Here is a 22,311-nt window from a genome sequence, read left to right on the forward strand (position 1 = left end):
CGACGAGAATGGCAACATCAATTTATTATTTTTCACAAAGCCAAATAATCGATAATCAAACCCACTTTCATAATTATTTACATGTTCACGTCCATACAAATCAAAATATATCCATCAAATCTTATTCACGAAACATACAAATTAAAATATATCCATCAAATCTTATTCACGAAATAGAGGAAACTATATTTGATTTGGATTTGCGCATAACCAAACGAAGATGTGATTAACCACCAAACCCAAAGAAAGATATTATTCTTTTTAGAATACTGTCTATTTATTTTTACATTCAGAATATATCTATTATCTAGTGTAGTTCTATCTAAGGTAATAAGAAAATAAATCTCAAATAAAATTCACTCAAAACGAAGAATATTTAAAAAAAAAGTCTTTCATCTTTAATGAACTTTATAACATTTTTTGTGTTATAAAGATTGCTCATTACTCTCTCCGTCTTGGTCATGTATTTCATTTTGGAACGTTCCAAAATGTTTGTCCTCTTTCAAATGTCAAACCAAAAAGTGTGTACTTTTACATATAAACCATCCCTCATTAATGATTAAATTTTTTTTGAAAGAGGGGATAAAGAGTGACATTGAAAATTAAAACTAATCAAAGTTGGATTCCCTTTACAGGATTGGCAATATGGGACGAAGAGAGTATGGTTTCTTTGTTATGTTATTATTTATGTAAAATTATCTTTTATAATTTTCTCTCACACATAAACAGGATAATTTCATAATCTTTACATAAATTAAAAGGAAAATGTATTTGGATATTGGGAGAGTATGAGAATCAATTTTGGATATTTAAGGCAAATAATTTTCACTCTCTTTTTGCTATTCACATTCCCTCTTCTGTCCTTATTATGAATTTACAATATAGTACTTCGACGTGTGAAAAAGTGTATTAAAAGAAAAGACATCATAGTAAATCCATGTGAATAAAAAAAAAAAAAATGCGTGCTGTCCAAAATATTGGACACTTTCACTATTCCAGTCCTACGAAAAAATGATCTATGTCTTTTAACTCATATTGTTTTGCATAAGCAATATGAATCTTGTTTGATAGTAAATTTCAATTAGTTCTGTTAAACAAAATTTTGAAAATCGCCCAATACATTATGATTTGGAAGATATAGACAATTTTAAAATGATGTGCATTACCAAACTTGTCTAATACAATATTATGGAACGGAGAGAGCGTGAATTATTAAAAAAAAGCGTGAAAATCACTGTCGGGATAAAGTGGTGATCTGTTGCGGTTTCCATGAAATGTGAACCGTAGATTTGTAGACACGTGATGAAATCGTAGGTGCGGAACAGAGGGTCGAAGACTTTAATTCCCGCCTAATCTGTCCCAAAGGGCAATACGGTAAACTCACAATTCAAACAATAAAACTACAGGTACAACAAAAGCACACTCCGTTGTGTGGGAATCATCTCGAGAACCCCACATAAATTAAAGATCGGAGACTCTTAATTAATTTAAAATATATTTTTTAAGCATCCCCGTAAAAATATATGCTCATTCCAATGTTGGTAAAAGTTTGATCGATTTTTTACCGTGGCTGGTTTTGCCACTCCATATTTTTATTAGCACCACTCTACTGCAAGTGTATTTTTGGTGCAAAAATACGTAAAGGAGTGGCGTTAACAAAAAAAATAGAATGACAAAATCATTTCCCTTTTTACTCAATTTTTTTAACAAAATTGATTAAGAATTCGATCAAGTACTTATCGATATCCGAAAGAGCTTATTTTTCACAAGATTCTTATTAAATGATTTTAAACGAATTGAGCACATTTACGTGATACTTTGAGTTGGGTCCCACGCAATTTGCAAATGGTATACCTGCCCATATATAGCAGGACTCCAATTCAAAACGCGAAACGGTAGGCGGAAGACTCGCACGGCTTTATTACACGGGCACGCAAATACACCCATCACCTCTCTCTCTCTCTCTCGCACATACAAACACGCACACACACTAATCCAACGAAACCAGTTTATACATTTGATCTGAATCAAAGAATTCATCGCGTATGCAGAAACACATACATTGTCTGCGTAACTATATCTATCTATCTTTGATTTGGGGTGAAAAGGAAGAGAGAGGGTGGTGGCCATGTCGTGGATTAAGTCCGCGGTGAACAAAGCCGTCGAAGTGGGCGGCAATAGCAACCTCACTCGCACCGTCCGTAATTACGCCGACTCCGTCGTCTTTCAAGCCGGTCAAGTCGTCGTCGAGGGCGCCAAAATTTTGCAAGATCGCATCGTACTCTCTCTCTCTCTCTCTCTCTCTCTGTATATGTGTGTGTGTATATATCTCCTCAATTTGGTTTTTGTTTTCAGTGCATGATCAACATTGCAAACATCATGCGGGATTGTTTTGCTAACCACAGCCAACCAGACATTGGATATTGCACACAAAATGTCACAAGATTTAGAGATACAATGCACTTTTTATAGGTATCAATATAGGTATCAATGCACTTTCACAGATATCTATGTATACCTTCCAATTTCGTAGATACCAATGCACTTTTTTGCATATTAACCATTGCCCGGTAGGTTGTGATTAGCAATTTTCGTGTTTAATTACCAGCTTAAATTGGCCAGTTGTAGGGATTCAAGAAGTATGATGATGTCCCCTTTGTTTGACGAGACTAAATAGTGAACGGATTTATAATCCCACTCTCACTCGATTTATAGTGATTGGATTGATTGTATATCCCACACTTTGTAGAGTTTATATTTGATGCATGTATAATCTGCACTTCAAATAATTCAACCAAACACTAGATATCTAGTCAATTTGGATATAGTCTAATTTGTTGCTCATATCCGGTCAAACAAACAGGCCCTTATAGTACATTTCTACAACTCCATAATGGTTTTGATAGATGGATGCGCATGCGTGTTTACAGATAGGCATCGACATGTAGCTATGATTGGTGGTTGATGCGTTTTCTGTTTTACTTTCTTTGATTGATCATTAATTGCGTACATGTAATTAGATGTTTGTAAAAATATAAAAATGCATAGTCCTAACATCAACGTGTGCATCTGAAAGTGAGTAGCCCCACCTCTAGTCTGCATCCCACAAGTGCTCTAATCGTCCCAAATGGATTTTTCCCAATCTGGACTGATGCATTGTACAAACTGGCTGATTGAATCTGTTTGGGGAGACTGGCTTGTTGAAGCTATGGTGACCTGGTTGCCTGTTTTGGGCGAGCTAGTGGGGAGTGAGCATATTGTTGGCGTCTTCGCTAGAGTGGAGGATCTTGACCAAGTCACGGAGTGTGTACTCGAAAGGGGCCATTGTGGTTGACAAGCGTTAGTCCAAATGACATCTGAAATATCTGCCAGCTACGGTATCTAAGGGGTTATGAGTTGGGGTTGTATACATGAGTTTATATTGCTGGTTAAACCAACAAGCCAACTTATTATTGATTTTCATGAGAGATTAAAACAAGATTTATTGAAAATTATAGACTGTAGAGTTCGTGAAAAGAATAGTAGTAAGGAAAGATTCTATTGCTCAAGGTGGGGAATAGATCCCAATTTAACAAGGTTTCACTATTTTGTAGTTATAAAGCAATTACTACTTGCATTTTATTGTTAATCACTAGTATTGTGCCCGTTCAATGCATTGGGCCACAAAAAAATCAATGGGAGAAATATAGTTTGAAAAAAAAAATCCATATCTAACGTTTTCCCGTTCTATACACGGGAAGACATGTATCTATTTTCATGAATTAAAGATTTATAGTGTAAATAAAATTAATTCGCAGTTGTGAAAAATATAGAAGAAACAAAGCAAATAAACAAAAACTAAAGAGTGTAATTTTATATATCTTTTTAATAGAACAGAACCAACTCCTCATATCCCAAAAATCTCACTTGTAATTCGCCCGCCCCCCCCCCCCCCCCCCCCATGTCTCTCTCTCTTCCCCCCCACGTTTCTTCTCTCTTTCTCCATGTCTCTCTCTCTTCCCCCCCACGTTTCTTCTCTCTTTCTCTCTCAATTTGCTTTCTCCTCCCCCATGTTTCTCTCTCTATTTTTATAAATAAAATTATCGAATGTCAAGAAAATTAGGATTGAGGGTTTGGAGGCACGAACACATTTGTATAGAATATGTTTGCACAAACAAAGACAGATAGAATTTCCACTTAGCAAATGTAAAAGAACCAATGACTGATATTCTTTTTCTGTGAAATAACAGAATATCGGTTTGCCCTTCTAGGAAGAGAATGTGTAGAGAGAGAGCAATTCAGTATGGAATTTTTCGGTCCATCGAATGACTTTACAAATGGCCTATTTATAGACTTATAGGCACCCTTGTATGAAAGGTTGTGTCTCTAGTAAACAGCCATAAGGAATGGTCATGGCTTTTGAAGACACCAATTAGGAAGGATCGTGTCTTTTAAAGACAACTAATTAATAGAAAGGAACATGCCTATTAGTAAGCACCCTTTTAACAATTAATTAGGAAGGATCATACCTCTTGGAGGCACCTCCATGTTTTGTATCCCTTCCTAACAATCACATCTTTTCCAAATGAACACACCCCAATTTAATGGGTGTTATAACCATTTACATAAAGTCACAACTCATGTGAAAATGTGTAGCAACCTTTCACAAAACCTCTCTCAATACCTTTTCAAAAAACCCAAACCAAAATTCAATTTTATTTTGAAAATCTCCAACAATTAATCGCGCGATTTAATTATTTTTGATCGGCTATGTGCCTACTTAGTTGATCACGAGATTGTAAGCAATGTTTTCAAAGGCTAAGTTGAGGCTCGCCTTGAGACTTGCATCAAGGCCAGGCTAACGTAAAACGCCTTGAGGCCTTTGGATTTGTGCCTTACCCTCCAAAAACCTAAACCTTGTCTATGGGGCATTCACACAAGGTGCGCTCATGCATTTCGTGCGAGGCTTATGCTTTTTCAGGAACACATGGCCTATAGATCACCACACTCTCATCCTCTCTCTTAACTTGTCAATCTTTGTTCGAAGTTAGAGGGCAGTGTAAATGCTGACGCCTCGAGACTTACTCCTTGCCACATGGGGGATAAGAATGCCTCCCATTGCGCATTCACCTTAAAAACAGTGATTTTATGTACTTGTGTGCATTCAAATGATTTTGGGAAGACATAATAATCAGGTTCATCATTCAAACAAGTTGGTGCATTGTTGATGGCTCTGTCTTTTGATCCTGCCAAGAGCATTCTGGACATCCTTAAGGAAGTTAGGTTGCAATGTTGCATCAATAGTTGTAACGGTCAAGCTTCTTGGTGTATCTTGTAACTGTTGTACTTTAATTGTTTTAGCACTTCGGAGTACATTATCTTCCTTTGTGCAATTGTGTTCTTGATAGCAGTAAATTCCAGTTTTACTTATTTTGATCCGTGTCTTTTGGGTTGTATAACCCTCTAAGTTCCAAATACTTAGAATATCATATTGGATTGCATATCTGTAGCTTTATTTTTAAAAGATTTAATGGGGTTGCAGGCGGCTCGAAATCTCAAAAGCTTTAAGCCTGCCGTAAAAAGATTAGAGGAGGTTTCTGTTTCTTGTAGGGGAGTTGAAAGAGTTCAGCTACTGAGAAGGTGGTTAGTTGCACTTAAAGAAGTTGAAAGAATAACTGCAGATTCTGCTGATATTAGTGGAAAGAACTCTGAACAGCTTCATACATCTGATGAAGCCAAAGATTCGCCGAGAAAGCCTACTTTGGTGAGTAGTGACTAAAATGTACTCCTGTTTCATATTCAACCCTTTTTAGGTAGTGTATTCCTATTGAGCTACTGCATTTCAAGAAGTTCTATGCACTTTGTCTGCATTAGCAAAAACATAACCCATCAAAGTCTGTTGAATTGGGTCAGAAGTGTGGGTGCCTAAAATATTTTGGAAGCATTAGGTCAAATTGTGCGTTGGTGGTATAGTAAACAGAATACCAAGACACCGGTTCTCTTTCATTTGTACTGGAGGTGACTGTTTGTTACAGTAGTGTATTAAATAAACTAGAAATGGCATGTATTTCTGGAATTATCCATTATTTATTTCGGCTTCCCAAGTAAGTAGAATTACACACTTTATGACGTTGTGCAAGAAAACAGAGACCACATTGACCAACAAAGGGCACTGCATAGATAAAGGAGAATTGGCTAGCAATAAACTGGTGCAAGTAGATGAATAGATCACTTTGAGTAGTTGTTACTTTCAAACATCACTAGTATTATCGTAGCTTGTTATTATCCAAAACTAATACGATACTGCTAATTCGTGATTTCAGCATTAATTTTATGTACTTCTTTCCCAAGTTTATGGTGATGGGAAGACACATTTGATAGTATGATTCACGGTCAGACACCTACACTTAGTCAAAATTTGTGCTGCTTTTATTGGGCGTGGTAATATCAATGGGTTTTAATTACTGATATTCTACATTGGTAGATGAGTTAATCTCTCAAACAATGGACAGTGAAAGAAAAACATGATGCCCTAGAATGTCTAGAAAATCATGACGCACTACAATGTCTTGTAGCAACTGCTTTCGGTGACAATGCTCTCTGGGCAAGGTTCATGTTTTTAGCCTCAATCTTCAGTGAATACTCGTGGTGATTGAATGCTTGCAATTCTTTGCACATCTCGTACATAGGATACATCACTTGTCACATTTTCAAGGCCAAGGTGGTGTGCTGACGTGTAAAATGTGTTTCGAAACAAGGGCCAGATCCTGTAACCTTAGTATGAATCTTCGGAAAGCAAGAAATGTGTGCAGGGAGAACATTCATCCCACTTGATTCCACCGCCATTATTGTCACAGATTTCACCAAAAACCTCCTTCTATCGTTAACAATAGTGATATCATCATCTGAAGGTTAGTCAATGACTCAATGCTAAACTATCCCAGGCATACCACTCTGGCATTGATACAGCCACCAGTGACCTGCCATTGCTAACACGTCACGCAATTACCTTTCCCGAACAAGTCTACCGCCTTATCCTACTATCTTTGATTGGGTTTTGTTTGCCACTATATGATCATTGTCTGATGCTGCTATTCATTGCTTATTTAACATCTGGATATTGGTTGAACATTGGCCATTCCCCAGCTAGCCAATAATTTGCTTTACTTAACATCATTTCACTCTACTTTTAAATCAAGCACATGTGGAGTTTTTTTGAACAACAGTGCCTTTTGCTTTCTAATCAAATAAACAACCTTCTTTGCTTTCGCACCAGTATAAGGGGATGACGATGTCCTTTCCATCATGCTCAATCTCAGAAAAGTTGGTAGAGTACTATCAAGTTGTTGCATGGATGAGACTGCTTCTCACCCTATGTGCACGGATATTTCTAACTGGGATGCGTATCTCTATCGTAATCTCATTGGATATCGATATGCCTGCAATACTCATGGATACATATCCAAAAGTATCCCTGATATAAGAGTTAAATTTTTTTTACTTGTAAAGTACTCTCTCCGTCCCAATTTGTTTGTCTACTTTTTGACTTTTACTTGTCCCAAAATGTTTGTCCACTTTGGAAGACTAATGCTTTGTTTGGTTTCCTTTTTGAAAAAAATTTCTCAACTCAAAAAACACTCATTATCCTTACTTTCAATTATTAATCTCATTTCTCTCTCCACTCTCCAATCATTACTCTCATTCCTCTCTCTATCTCTCTTCACTTATTACCCCTATCTCAAATCATTACCCTATTTCTCTCTCCACTCATTACCGCAAAAACCAAACTCAAAAATTCTCAAAAATCCATCCAAACTCAGCATAAGGGACCAAAACTACAAAATTACCTTTTTGTCCCTTACCATTTGAACTAAAGTAATCTTTTTCAAAAAGTTAGGAGGGCAATTTTTGGAAAGTTGAGCATTTATAGGTGCAATTATTGTGTTCCCTAAAAAAGTTGTATTCCCCAAATTGGACAAACAAATTGGGACGGAGGGAGTATCAGATACCTTTCGAATACTCCAGGTCCTCATTCTTGTGATTTTGCATAATTCAATGTGAAGAAATTTTGAAAGGATTTTTCATTTTTATTCTAGTTGTACCCTTTCTTTTAGATTTTCTTGTATCGTTGTATCCTTATCATATGGTATCCCTGCCCCGGATTGGTATCCATGCTTCATAGGTCATGGCTTTACTTCTTGTTCACAGTTTATAATGATCTGATAATAGTCCTGTGCTTGTCAAACTGGAAAATTGTTTTGTACTTTTGTTCTGTTTGAGTAGATTTAATATCACTATGGTTTTCCATTGACAGGTTTTGTACTATGACTCTGATATTGGTCTAGAACCCATGAATTTCTTTGATGTCTTTCTTCATAGTCAAGCTCTTGAAGGGATGACACTGTCTATGGTAAGTTGAACAGATATTGGTCAGTTCTTATTGGCTAATCCATCTTCCAAAGTTTGTCTGTTTACTGTTAATCAAAGACAATAATAAAGAGGTGTAGCATATTGTGCAGCGATCATACCTATCTTTCTTTTTACCTTAAAATGTGTCTTCTAGATGCGTAGATAGAGATATAAATATGGTTGCTTTATACTCCTGATCCATAGATGTTAACCGCATGTTAACTATTTCTCTGACTCAGATTCTTGAAGGTCCAACGGAGGAGGAAGCTTCTCTACTTCTGGAGATATTTGGGTGATTCTTCTTGTTCTCTAGATTTTTGTACTAGTGTCCTCATAAAGGCAGAGTGTAATTATTTCAGAACGTAGGAGGAGTCAGTTTATGAGAAAATTTGAAGTTTCTTATACAAGTTGTCTACTTATCTCCCCTATAAAAGAATGGATTAAAATTTCTATGAGGGAAATTCTACTAAATTGGTTACTAATATGGTTTATTTAGGCTTTGTCTCACTGGTGGAAAGGAAGTTCTTGATGCAACAATGGGCAGCATACAAAATCTCGCGAAAGCTTTCTCAAGTTATGAGGAGGAAGTGCTGGTGCAGATGATATGCTCATCTCTTCAATTAGCTGATTTTGCAGGTGAAGAGTCGCAAGGTTATTGACTTTTAGCCTTTATTTCTCAGGTTAAGCGGGAAGAGCTGCTTCAATATGCTCAAGATGCAATTGCAGGCCTGAAACTAAATGCTGATATTGCAAGGTGGTTAAGGAACAGTTGTACTGCTTACATGGATTGGGGTTAAGTGTCACTGTTTTCCTGTTTAAAGTATGATTCTCTTAGGTTCAATATGTAAGCACACAAATGTGCTTGATCATGTGAAATGAGGCTGTGTGCCTGCGTCGACAGAGGGGCAAGTTCTTTCGTATGCTCCTATTAGTTTTATTCTTCGTATCAAGTGCTCTCATATGCTCGAGTCTGAGTTTTCCTTATGTTAACTTTGTATTCTTAAATGTTGTTACTCTTGGATATGCTATCACGCTTTCTGTAGAGTTTGGCTCAGTTGAAACTATTCTGTTTTCTTCAAATAACATGACTCGGCTTAGCTACTTCAGGTTTCTCAGATACTATTGGACTTATTGATAGTTTATCTATACAATGATTGTATGCAAGGACAATTCAAAAACAACAACACTATGCTAGAGCTCTGTAAGTTGGACATGGAAAATTTTAAACTATTTTCATTAGGGCGTTTTCCTAATTGCAGACTTGATAAAACAATTTCCTTCTGAAGTTCTAATATTAATCTCTGTTAGGCTTTGTACGTAGATTGTTTTGCAGCCATAAGTGTATGCACTTTTTATTCATTCCAGTCGTGGATTGTAATTTCTATTAGCCTGTTTTGTATCTGCTCAGAATAGATTCTGAAGTCTCCAATATACACAAAAAACTAGATGCATTGAAGTCCAACAAGCTACGGTGTGAAGATCATGGCATTTCATCTGAAGAAGCAACTGTTGGATCAGTAGAGGTGAGATTGATTTCGATTCTCATGTAAGTTCTGATAAATTGATTACTTATTTCGGCAATTACTTGTATAAGCAAGTGTTGGAATGATTGTAATCTTGCGGATTTCAGTCCTTTCTATACTACAAGAGACGTAGGATTGTTGGTCTAATGAATCAAATTCAATCCATTTCTTTTTGTTTATTCGCTGTAAAAGAGTCCTATCAGTTATCATTTGATTCATTTTTTGGTTGGTTTTAGCATCGCTAAGTTTATGAGTCCATATATCCATTATGAGTCCACATATCCATGTTGTTTCTCTAACTCATCCATTCCATTTCAACAAAGGGAAAGGATACAGAATATCATGGATCTACTTTGTACCTTCTAATTAATGGATTGAACTAGCTAAAACATGGATTGAATCCTATTAATCCAAGTTTTAGCTTCTGGAGACAGCATGTTTGGTTTTAGCTGCTGGAGACAGCATATGCTGATGTCCTGAAATGTTTGCCTAGTTTCTTGGGGAAGTTTATGTGAATCGACCCAATTGGTATATCCCTGAGAAGAGTCAGACGGCTGGCCTGCAGTTTTATCAGACTTAAGCAAAACCAGTTGTGCATAAGGGGCTCGTACTTGCTGAGAAATTAGTTGCAAACTGATGCTAGCATGCGGATGAATGAATTTAGCTCAAGCTAATGCTTCTTAAGAACAAGATGAGAAGGGTAACTGCTGAAAGGGGTTTTTTGCCTCTGACTCTGGTCGGTTTTCTTTCTGAGACATGGCTTGGGAAAATTAGTTCTAACTAAGAATGAGAAAGTTAACTATCCTGCTTAGTTGGTCATGTCTTGATATCATAATAGATATAACATGTGTAACTTTCGAAGGTAAAATTAGAAATCTATGTTCTTTCAAATAACTGTGACAATTGTTAGGTTTAATGGCAACAGTTTTTATGCCACATAAGTTAGATTCATGGGACCAAGAGTGAGTAATAAGCCTTTCACTAATCTGAGGATGATTGAGAGCAATTGTTCATTGATATTGGACAGCTTTTGTGCCCTTTGAGTTAATACACCACATGGATTTTGATCCTCCTCCTGCTGCAGGCTCTGAAAGAAGCCTCAGCACAAGTTTCCCTCTGTTCCAGGTTGGAGGAACTTTTACTGAAGAAGAAACTCTTGAACAATGGAGATTCTCCAGATCTTCATGCTCAAAAGGTGTGGGTTTCCTTCTTATTGCTGATAAAAGTAAATAGTTTGGTTTTTGTCACAACGACAATGTTTTCTTGGGGAAAACACATGAGAGGCAAACCTTTGTCTGTCGAAACTTAGACACTGTCTTATCTTTCCCTAACTTCTATCCCTAGATATTGAACCATACAAAATTTCTTGCTGCATCCCTAGCTGCTGCTTTGGGGTTATGAACGCAAGCACACAGAATAAATAGAAAAAGAAGAACCCACTATGAAGGGTTATGTCATTAACTGCCCCAACTAAAAGATCAATGTGATAAAGGCAGTATGGACTTAACTCTTACATGTAAATCCTTCTATGCACTTATTCCCAAGTCAATTTTGCAGTTAGGAATGATTAAGTTTGTGTCTATACTTGACCGCCTGTTCAACATTTCTTATCTTCATTGTCTATTAAATATGCAGGTTGATAAATTAAAAGTTTTAGCTGAATCTCTTGCTAATTCTGCCTCTAAAGCTGAAAAGCGCATCTCAGACCACAGGTTATTAGCTATTCTTGTCTTGTAGTTAGTCAAAGTTTCCTATTCAATTGGACTTCAGTGTCCAATCTAGGTGGAAGCACCAGTTCAGTGTGCGTTTAGACAGTCAAATTTTTGAAGCTGTTCATGGTAGTTGCCTTTTGCTCTTTGCAATTTTCTGCCCTTTGATTTTTCAAGTGCAAAGATTAGTATGAAATGCTGCTTATGTTTGTGTGCTTTTGTAAGCAGATTACATAAAGAAGAAGCCCTTCACTTTCGCGTTACCAAAACTGGCGAAGTTAGCCAAATTGAGAAGGTAAACTTAAACAGACATGTGGTACCATTGTCTTGATGCGGAAATCTATCAAACAAATACATTTGCACCAATTAACTTAGGAATTATTCTGCTGAGAGCAATCAAATGGATGACCTTGAATGTTAGGATGAACAATCTGTTTGACTACTTAAAAAAACAGCAGAGACGGATAAAAATCTCTTTTTGTGGCAGAAAGTGTTTTATAATATTTACTTTTGTCTAATTGTTTGGTAATTATCATTCTTTCTTCCTAGTGGTTGTGAGGTTGGGCTTCCCTCTTGGACATAGATGTTGTTGCGTAAGTTTCAATACTGTTGTCATCTGCATGCGGTTTGCTTATCCTGATGTGTTGGTCCTCCAAGGATATGTTTCATTATGTTTTTTTACGATGAGGCAATCAACAGAATCGGTCATCCCTACATACAAATTGTTTCTCATGATTCCTGATCACTTTTCTCATGAGATGGGATGACACAAACCAATATAGAATATTCTATGGCTTCACTCTCTCTCTCTCTCTCTCTTTCTCTCTCTCCCCTTTTCCCCTTGGTTTTGTGGGGTTTTTTTTTTTCGTTCTTTTTTTTAGCTTGAAACCTTCCTCTCCTAGCGCCGTTCGGTGGAATTTTCAAGGGGTGTTTTGAGGTCATCGAATCCGGATCTTGGTCAAGGAAGGGGTGGCTGTGGGTGGGTTTTGCAGGCAAGCGGACAGCAGCTAACTGGACGGCGGCGAGCGGAGATGGGTTTGCCGTGAGGTTTTAGCGGCTGCGTCGGGGATCAGATTGTTTTGGGGCAATTTCAGGGGATTATCAGGCGTTTGCCGTGAAGCCAAGATCCTGGTATTGGGTGAAGTTTCCATCGTGGGTTGGTTTTTCCGGCGAAGTTGATTTTTAGAGGTGTTTTATTGATTTTTGTGGTGATGTTTGGTTAGGTGTGGGGGCTATTTTTAGGGGTTGGTATAGTTGGTAATTGGGCCTGATTTATGGGTCGCTTTGCGACTGTTTTAGGCGTTGTTTTGGGACTGTTTCAGGAGTTTAGTGGGGTTTTTTTTTTTTTTTTGGGGGGGGGGGTTTCAGGCAGCGACATGACGGCAGCGGCATTTGGATGTTAGGTAAGTTGGGATTTTGCGAGCAGAGGTAGTAGGAGGGTATTGTGCACTCTTTGAGGCTCTCTCAATGCTTTCCTGTGTCGCTATATTTATGTTCTTGGTTTTGCTGTTGCACTACATGCATGCCTCACAGTATGTTAAATTTGATTTTTATTCATTTTTTCAAATTCCTTACATTATCACAGCATTTTCCAGGAATTGATAGCCGAGATTGGAGTGCTTGAAAAGCAAAGAGATGAACTTGAAGCTGAATTAAGAAAGGTACTTCCTCGATGGTCCCCCACTACCCCAAAAACCCCCATCATTGCAATCCTAGGATTCTTTTCATTTAATGTTGTTGAACAGGTAGTCAATACTACCTAATGACAAACCCCATCATTGAAGAAATAGTAGAATTTTCTTCATGGAAGGTTCTTCAATAAGTTTTCAATTCTACCTTCGTTTCAGTTAATTTTTTTTTCTCAGTACATGTTTATTAAAAAGTTTTCAGTTCTACCTACCTATTCGTTTGTGTCACATGCATTGTGTTGTACAGTTGAGCTAGCCTCATGTACATGGATTCATTGTTAGTTTGGATTGTTACCACATTACAAGTACACTTCAGTATATACCCAGTTCCTGCATATTATTTGATGCAGCAAGGTGTGGCTGTGTGATAGACATCTTACTATTGGACATTGTTGGAGCATCTGAGACAGGATCAGAGAACACTCTCCAGTTTATATGTAGAGTTATAGCCAGTAGGACACATCTAACGAGCAGTTCTATTCGAACACTTCATTTCCTTTTAGGTCATGAAGCCTGTCTCTGTTCTATTTCCTTTTTCTTTTGGTTTGGGTGTGTGTGTGCGTGGGAGCTGAGGTCTGTACTGTGTGCTGGCTGTATTAATCTGATCAATGCGGAGACATAAGCTGGCTATAAGAGTGATTTTAGTTATTTAGTTTCCTGCTAGATTTATTCAACGTAAAAATGTTGGCAAAGTGTTCCTTTTACCTTTGACGAAGTGTAATTAGTTCGAGTAAGAAACTGAAGACGTGTGAAACTGTGAATATTGGCAACCCTGGTTTGTTATGCAAATTTATTAGGCGTATCACGTCATTTTGTTTCTTTCTTGTTAGTTAGAAATGGAATCAACTTGTGAAATTTGCTGAAGTTCAACTCTTGGTCTTGCTCCCAAAACACGTGTTTCCTTTTCATAATAAGTGCTTGAGAAAATATGTTTAGAAGGTGCTTCATCAGTGCTTGCTGAAGTGCACAAAGTTTATGGCATTTCTCATAAAGTTTTTATATTTGGTTTCCTATGATTCATACAAATGGCATAAGAGATGTACTTCAAATGTAAAGAGGTGAAATTTGAACCCATTTATTCTAGTAGTCAGATCAGTTTTACTCATTAACATCTCCCTCCCTAGTGACTAAGCTTATCACATCTTATGACAATGAATGGCTGGCATAGGTTACTACCTCAATAACTGCTGCACGAGCACGTCTTCATAATGCCAGAGAAGAAAGAGAGCAGTTTGACGAAGCAAGCAATCAGATTCTTGAACACTTGAAGACAAAGGTAGCGTTGTGTTTGCACGTACTACATATACTGGAAGCTCTTGTTTTTCACTATCTTAAATGGTAGGAAGATGAGCTGTCGAGGTCAACTGCTTGTTATAGAGCGGAAGCAGATGTTTGCAATGCATTCGTTAATTTTCTGGAAGAGATCTGGGTGTCCCAGTCCAAATATACAGAACAAAAGGAGAAGCTGGTCAAGTATGGACTTCTTATACTCTTTTAGCCTTCTCAGCTGAGAACTCTTTCATTATCAAACGTCAAGAATATACCTGTCATTTCATGATTTACGTTTGCCCTTTCATTTCTTTACTTGTCCACATTGTTGTGGTCACTTATTAGTAGGAGTAATTAGTAACTCTTGGACAGTTGGCATCTAATAATTTCTTGTTACATGGTACAAGTGATGAACTGGAGAGAAACAGAGACTATTTTGTGAAGTTGGCTGTTCGTCTCTTATCTGCTTTTAAGGTATGCACTCACTTGTGGCCATATGCATTGATGAATTTGATCTCCTGGTTTCTATTCAATACGATGAAAAATTTAGTCCTCAAATCTATCAAATGTGGTATTCACATATTTGATGCCACCATCTCTCTCAGGATGAGTTGGGCTCTTCTATCACCACTTTTGCAGAGCTTGTGAAGAACTTGAATTCAAGTCGAAGGTAGTGATAATTAGTTCCTTTTGAATCGCAATCTCAAGCTGAGTTGCCCTTACCATTATTAACCTGTTCCAGGTCACAATTTTCCTTTTGAATCGCAATCTCAAGCTGAGTTGCCCTTACCATTATTAACCTGTTCCAGGTCACAATTAGCAGCTTGTTTGGATGATGAAAATTCACAAGCAGTAAACCCAAGAACAAAACTTGAAGAAGAATATCTTGATTCTGAAGCCAAGGTATGAATTGTTCGTTCATGTTCATTGTCGATGATTTTCCCTCGAATAATATCTTTGCGTAATTCTCCACCAAAAAAACGAGATGATGTTTAAAATGAGGGCACTGAATTTTTTGTTTGTTTTGTTTCTTTGCTTCTCAATAAGGTCACCTAAATCTGAGTCGTGAACATTTACTCTATTAGAAGTTTGCGGATGAGTTCTAGCAGTCTTTCCAGAAATTTGTTGCTTCTATCTACTCAAGATCATGCTTTGCATTTCTTGTCTATTGTCAGTTTATCGCCATATTCAGTGTAGTGGAAAGCATAAAAAAGCAGTTCTTCCCTAAAAATGAAGAAATTTCCAGGTGAGGTGATCATGACCGATGTTATATTATTTGTTTTTTTTTAATTTTATTTTATAGTTTTACTGCCTTTACTTGGCTTGTGTAGCCTTTGGTTCAACCTTTAAGGAAGGAAACATGATAAAATTGTGATCAGGCATGATAATCAAATGGTTGAAGAGTTACTTAATCATCTTGAGAAAATCAAAGATGAATTTGAATCGATTGAGAGACCAGAACTGGACATTGAAAGTCCCACCCGAAGTGCAAATGCTACATCAATAGAGAATTCCAAGAGTAGTCCATTTTCTGTTCCCGAAGAGGCCTCAACTGAGGAAGTTGAATCCATTCAGAGACCAAATTCGGAAACTCAGAATCCAACCAAAACAGTAGAAACGCCATCGAAAGAAAGGGCTCCTGAGACATTGGAACGCAAACTCTCAGAATCTCCTAAGATCATGGGAGTCAAGACGTCAGACCCTGGGGCAAAACTTTTGGAGCTGAAATTGGAATTGGAGAGAGAAAGCAAAGAGGACTCAACAGAAGAGATTGGGGGATGGGAATTCGATGAGCTTGAGAAAGACCTGGAAACCAGTGACCTACCGAGAAAATAGCCCGAACATGCTTCTCAGAGTTTCGGATTCAAGAACACAAAATCTTTATGTAGTTTTTCCACCAAATTTTGGAAAATGGAACTGGTAGAGCTTTGATACATATGAATTTCCTGAATGTAACATTGACCAATGAAACAGTACTTGGTCTGGGTTATTTATTTATTTATTTATTTTTTGGGGTTGGCCACCCAGCCCAGACACAAGGCTTTGTAATCCAATTTGAAGGGAAATACAACTTTGCTCAATTAAACTCCATATGAACAATAATGCTGAAATATTGCTGAACTATGTGAGCTCATTCAAAACCCAGATCCAACCCAGTGCCTGCCCTATATTTATAGAACTTCTTACAAGTAGTTTGTAGGTCGGTAACTGTTCTTAATGTTCTGCTGAGCCAAAAAAATTTAGCTGGCCCAAAAAAAATAAAAATTCTTAATTTTATTATTTTTTTTTGAACCAGAAAAACCCAGTCTTAATGCTCTGTTGACTTAGTGTAAAACTTTGAGGATTAACAAATTATCATTTTTATTCTTCAGAATTATATAGTATAGAGTGAGTGCCACTTTGCGTCCGGAGAAATCCAGAAATACGGCTTTGAACCCTTCGTCCTCCGTTCCGAACAAATCACATTTCCAACACTTGTTTGCTGTTTCCTGTATTCCTTGTCTGAGAAAATATTGGTAACATCTTGCAGCAGAGCTGTTGCTTTGTATGATGAGTTAGGCCACGGATGTGCATCTGGCAAGGTTTTTCTAGTAAAGGGCTCGGCCATCTTGTTTTGGTTTATTGCTTCAGTGAAATTTTAATCTACCAGAAAATAATGAATTCGACGTGCGCAAATCATTAAAAAAACAATGACAGTAAGTACCAAAAATACAAAACTTCATGGTTTACCAGTGTGTTTACGTTTGTATATATACCTCTCAACTCTCATCCAGCATCTTTTCTATCGACTTGGGGGCTGCTGTTCCTAATTCAGTGGCGCTCAATCTTACCGTTCGAAAGTGTTCTGGACGGTGAGATTGAGTGCTGCTGAATGGGACAGCAGCCCCCCGGCCAGTCTGCTTTTCTATTGTTCTCTTTCCTCCTTTCATCTACTCTTGGTACAAAAACTTTAGTTTACTGATCCTGTGATCCATGACCTATCTGCATCGATGCTCTTCCTTCATAAAGCGGCAATATAGACTCCCATAATATACAACACCTTTAGCGCCAACGGGTTTGGCCAGGTGGACATGAGAAAGCTAACCAGTGCTTGTCCACCACGAGTTCACATGTTCGAATTTCACAAAAGCCAAATATTTCAAGTCTTGGGGTTACTGAGAGTTTGTCTGGTTATTAACTTTAGGGCCTCATAATTAGTCAAAGAGCGCGCAAACTGACCCGGACATCAGGTTATAATTAAATAAAAAAAAGGCACCTCGCAAAAGTTGCTAACATAGTAGTAACATGGTTGTTGGTCATAGTAACTAATACAGGTATAGTTTCTTCAATGGAGCTTTATTAGTCTATGCAAAGGTCATTGTCCACTTCCAGGGATGCCTACTCACCAAGCAGAGTGTGTGAGAAGTTACTTAGGACCACATTACAAAAGTTACCATGTTCCACTATTAATTCTAAGTTGAAGGTGGGGTGCACTATAGGGGACAGTGCGCGATGCAGGCCGTCCGTCTCGACGATATATGGTCCAAATTTTATCTCAGTTCCTGTAGATCCGAACCTTCTATTTTCAAAATGAATTTTAAATCAATAATAGTCGAGATGAACGGCTCGGATTTCACACTACACCCCTGTAGTGCTTGGAGAGACCCGGTTCTATAGAGCACCGTGTGATGAATTTTACATGTAGTATAGAGCACAACTGAGCTTGGCATCTAGACTCCTACTAAAGATGTAGGTGGCCTCCACAAAGGCACCATGATAAGCTCGAGAAAATTTGCCATGTAATCTTTCGAAGATTAATAATAAAAAAGATCGCGCGCCGTCCAAATAAAAAAGAGAAAATTTGCCACACTCTATCAAGCAACGGATTAAACTATACCCATAATTAAATCAAGCATTAGGGTTTGAAGAGAGAGAGAGAGAGAGAGAGAGAGAGAGAGAGAGAGAGATTATATATACAAGGCAATACTCCAGAGAGAGAGAGAGAGAGAGGAGAGAGAGAGTTATATATACAAAGGCAATACTCCAAACAAAAGCCCTCGAAGTTGGGATCCATCTCTTTCCATTTTTCAATGTCTAGTAATTGTCTTCCAGGCCAAGAAATGCGGTGCCCTATGCTGTGGTTACTACCTATTATTAATAGCGAGACAAGTTTTCTAATATATAGTAGTAAATAAATATCTTTAAATAAGCATAAAGTCTAATTGCACAACAAGTGTGCACAGATCATGTCACAGTGTGAGGTTCAATCCGGGTCTTACAAAAATAATTCGAGTCATTTATTAAATACAGTATAAAATATCTTTTCAAGGGCTTTTAAGAAAAATTAGCTCAATCCAATCATTTAACTTATTAGGATATCCTAAAATCTGAATGAAAAGTTAGATAATTGAATCGAGCACCTATAGGTATTAGATTAAGGTGATTTTTCACCGTGGCCTTCAAAAAAATGTTTTAATTTAATGAACGGCTCAAATTGTTTGTGTGAAACCCGAGGTGAACCCCACACCGTGATTTGTGCACATTTGTTGTGAAATTAGTCGGGTTGTTAAATAAGAGGGGATAATTAGAAAGGAATTAGATCTTTTCCAGTCTTTTTTTTTTTTTTTTTTGCCAATATTATAAACATCAGTGGGGGTTAGCGTAGTGTTAGTATGTTAGTCAGTATGGGGTCCAAAGGCAATCCATAGCTCTGAACCATAAATTCGCCTCTTGTGGGGATCGAACCTCTGCCTCCATTGTAGAGGGAGGGTGATACAACCAACTTCACTAGGAAGGATTTCTCTTCCGGTCTTTAATTTAAACTGGACGAAAAAATCTAAATCTAGATTGTCCATTGCTCTAATTAGTCCGAATCATTCATTACACAAATATATAATTCAGATTTGGACTATTTCATACGATTCAAAACTCAGACCAGAGAGAATCCGAATAGAAAAGATGCTCACATCTTGACCAAGTCAAATGAAGGACTCATCCCCTCTCTCTCTCTCTCTCTCTCTCTCTGTGATAGTGTAATTGTAACATACTACTGTACATCATAGAATGGCAAAACCTAGATCTTGAGAAATGGGATGGTTTCGAATTTGAATTCTGGTGGACAGAGAAGTTGTGGGTACAGCAGGAAATTGGCAGAATCATTTACTAGTAGTTAGACTCCCCAAATACTATAAAACAAATGGTTGGTTTTGGACTGAGGTGGACGGCTCAATCCTTTCAAGATACACACTTATCGTATTTATATATCTGTCTCTCTATATATTTTTATGTACAAAGTTGTACGTACCATAATATTATTTATTATGCTTTTTTTTACTAATTCTTTTGTACTCACATGAACGAAGGGAAAAAAAAAAGTGCATGATAAAAAGGAGCCTGTGAATAACATTTTGAAAAAAGAAAAGAAAAGGAAAATCTGACATTTTTTTACATGAGAAAATCTTTTTAACAGAGTGAACAGTTTTTTTTTCCGGAGGTGAATCGCGACCGTTTAAGAGTATTTTGAATGGTCTGAATGTTAATGAGACTTTTCTGGAGAAGAGTCTGGATCCGGAAAATTTTTATTAACATTCGGACCGTCCAAAACTAAAATGAACAACTAAAGTTGTGTGCGACTCCGTCGGATCCGTGAATAAAGTTATCTCTTTTTACATCCCTTTTATGCTTTTCTAACTTGGCACCATCTCTGCTTTAAAGGATGCTCTTCTCTTTCTCATCTCCTCCCTTGGCCTTCACCATTCTCAACTCTCCATAATATATATATATATATATATATATATATATATAGAGAGAGAGAGAGAGAGAGAGAGAGAGAGAGAGAGAGAGAGAGAGAGAGAGAGATGAAAATGGCCACAACTCCCCCTACTATCCATGGAGATGAAGACTTCATAGACATGGAAGTAACATCTTCTCCTTCTTCTTCTTCTTCTACTTCTAATGTCCTCTGTTACACCACAAACTCCCCCTCCAAATCCACAGAATTTGAGTTCCAAAAGTCTTCAACTCCCAATGAGGCAAAACAACCATCACCTTCTCCAGCCGATGAGCTCTTCTACAAAGGCAAACTCCTCCCTCTCCACCTCCCTCCTCGCCTCCAAATGGTCCAAAACCTCCTCAAAAACTCCGTCACCGCCGCCGCCACCACCAACAACACGCCACTAGAATCATGCAACATCTCGCCGTCGGAATCCTGCCGCGTGAGTTGCGAGCTGAACCCGGACGAGTACTTCTTCGAATGGTCCACCGAATGGACCGGATTCATCTCGGAAAACAACATCCACAAGAAGTACTCTTGGTCCAAGAAGTTGAAGCTTGTCAAGCAATCCATACTTGCCCAAAAGCTCAAGGCTTCCAGAGCCTATCTGAAGACTCTTTTCACCAAATCTGCCTGTTCAAATGACATTCCAGATGCCGGAAATGAGCCAAAAGGCAAGGAGTGTTTGGGCAACAAGTACATGAAAGTGGCGACGAAGAAGAACCCATTTGGGCACATAGGAAAAGGAGCTTACCCAACAATAGCTGCTGTCATAGCCGAGGAGAGTGCGAACAATACCCACAGGAGGTCCTTCTCGGGGGCAATCAAGAGGCATTATTCTGCGACAAAGTCTTCGTCTTCTTCTTCCTCGTCCAGTGCTTCTTCTCTGTCGTCATCGTTTTCGATCAATTCGAATGCCCTGTATGATTTGCAGTTGCTCAAGAGGAGTGCCAGTTCAAGTTCAGAGCTTGAGGAGGGTTCGATTGAGGGTGCTATTGCTCACTGTAAAAAGTCTCAGCAGATGTTTAGTTCAAGTAATAAGGCATCAGGTGATGTTGGGCTTTGTTCACTTTCTGCTTCAAGGGTTGCAGTTTCTGAAGATAAAGAGAGATGAGGTATTTGTTCCGTTGATGTTTTTGACAAAACAGAAGGGCAAAGGCGACTTAGCTAGATAGAGATGAGCCTAATGTTTTCGATGGTCTGTCACTTTCTTTTTTGTTTGAATTGATTGTCGCTTAATCGTCTTGAAAAAAGTCTAGGAACACACCCTCCGGGTACAACTCCGGACACAACTGTGTTTGTAGTCGTTTGATGTATGTAAGCTCATCTATAACGAACGGCTCCGAATGCAGTTGTGTCTGGAGTTGTGTTTATAACAGCGATGGTTTCATGGATTTACACATGGATGATTCTACTGCGCGCACACAATTAGACATTTCACTGTCTAGAAATACACATCAAGAAGTTCCTCTCGCTCATGTTGAAACTGTTAAAGCATCCAACTCTAAACCAATTGGCAATGAATGGAGAGGTCGTCCGCTTCATATACTAGTTTTAGAGGAGATAATTAACTAATGTGGGACAAACTCCAACGAAAACTGTTCCAAATTAGACTTGAGAGCATCTCCAATGGTTTGAGTAATTTTTCTAAGCCGAAGTTATTTTTTTGGCTTGTTACAGTTGTATTTTGTTAAATTTTTGCAAAGTTGCTCCACTGGTGCCAAAACCAATTTTTACCTGGCCTTCACCTGCCCCAACTTTTGGATCACTCAAATAAATTCATAGAGTCAAAAACCAAAAAAATAGCAGCACACAAATGTTGATGCGGCAGTACATGGCATTACCATTTCTTGTGTCAAATTTGGCTTGAGAAACGGCAAAGCCATATTTTGACATGAGAAATGACTTACCAATGACTTACCATTGGAGATGAGCATCTCCAACTCTTTGCCAAAGCCAGAATTTTACACCATCTCACATAA

General features: G+C 37.9%; 2 protein-coding genes across 6 annotated transcripts; both read left to right on the forward strand.

Annotated features, from left to right (window-relative positions):
* The first annotated feature begins 1,897 nt into the window (after window positions 1-1,897).
* On the forward strand, window positions 1,898-16,674 carry LOC131326981 (uncharacterized). 5 transcript variants are annotated; one of them, XM_058359921.1, is made up of 18 exons: window positions 1,898-2,278; window positions 5,522-5,743; window positions 8,294-8,389; window positions 8,628-8,680; window positions 8,885-8,981; window positions 9,069-9,142; window positions 9,797-9,911; window positions 10,996-11,106; window positions 11,547-11,623; window positions 11,849-11,915; window positions 13,216-13,281; window positions 14,477-14,584; window positions 14,651-14,781; window positions 14,985-15,051; window positions 15,183-15,247; window positions 15,387-15,480; window positions 15,753-15,823; window positions 15,957-16,674. In XM_058359921.1, exons 1-18 carry the CDS (start codon window positions 2,129-2,131, stop codon window positions 16,411-16,413), a joined length of 2,121 nt encoding a protein of 706 aa, XP_058215904.1. In that variant the 5' UTR covers window positions 1,898-2,128; the 3' UTR covers window positions 16,414-16,674. The 5 variants fall into 5 exon arrangements, with proteins under 5 accessions (XP_058215904.1, XP_058215903.1, XP_058215906.1 ...); XM_058359920.1 differs by having other exon boundaries at window positions 1,957-2,278; window positions 9,069-9,180; window positions 9,802-9,911; XM_058359922.1 differs by lacking the exon at window positions 1,898-2,278 and having other exon boundaries at window positions 5,641-5,747; window positions 9,069-9,180; window positions 9,802-9,911.
* A 3,692-nt stretch (window positions 16,675-20,366) lies between these two features.
* LOC131326292 (probable membrane-associated kinase regulator 3) lies at window positions 20,367-21,807 on the forward strand. Its single transcript, XM_058359030.1, has one exon. The coding sequence runs from the start codon at window positions 20,415-20,417 to the stop codon at window positions 21,441-21,443; it is 1,029 nt and encodes a 342-aa protein (XP_058215013.1). The 5' UTR covers window positions 20,367-20,414; the 3' UTR covers window positions 21,444-21,807.
* Window positions 21,808-22,311: the final 504 nt, after the last annotated feature.

This window comes from Rhododendron vialii, chromosome 5a, assembly GCF_030253575.1.
Source record: "Rhododendron vialii isolate Sample 1 chromosome 5a, ASM3025357v1".
In the NCBI taxonomy this organism is placed as follows: domain Eukaryota; kingdom Viridiplantae; phylum Streptophyta; class Magnoliopsida; order Ericales; family Ericaceae; genus Rhododendron; species Rhododendron vialii.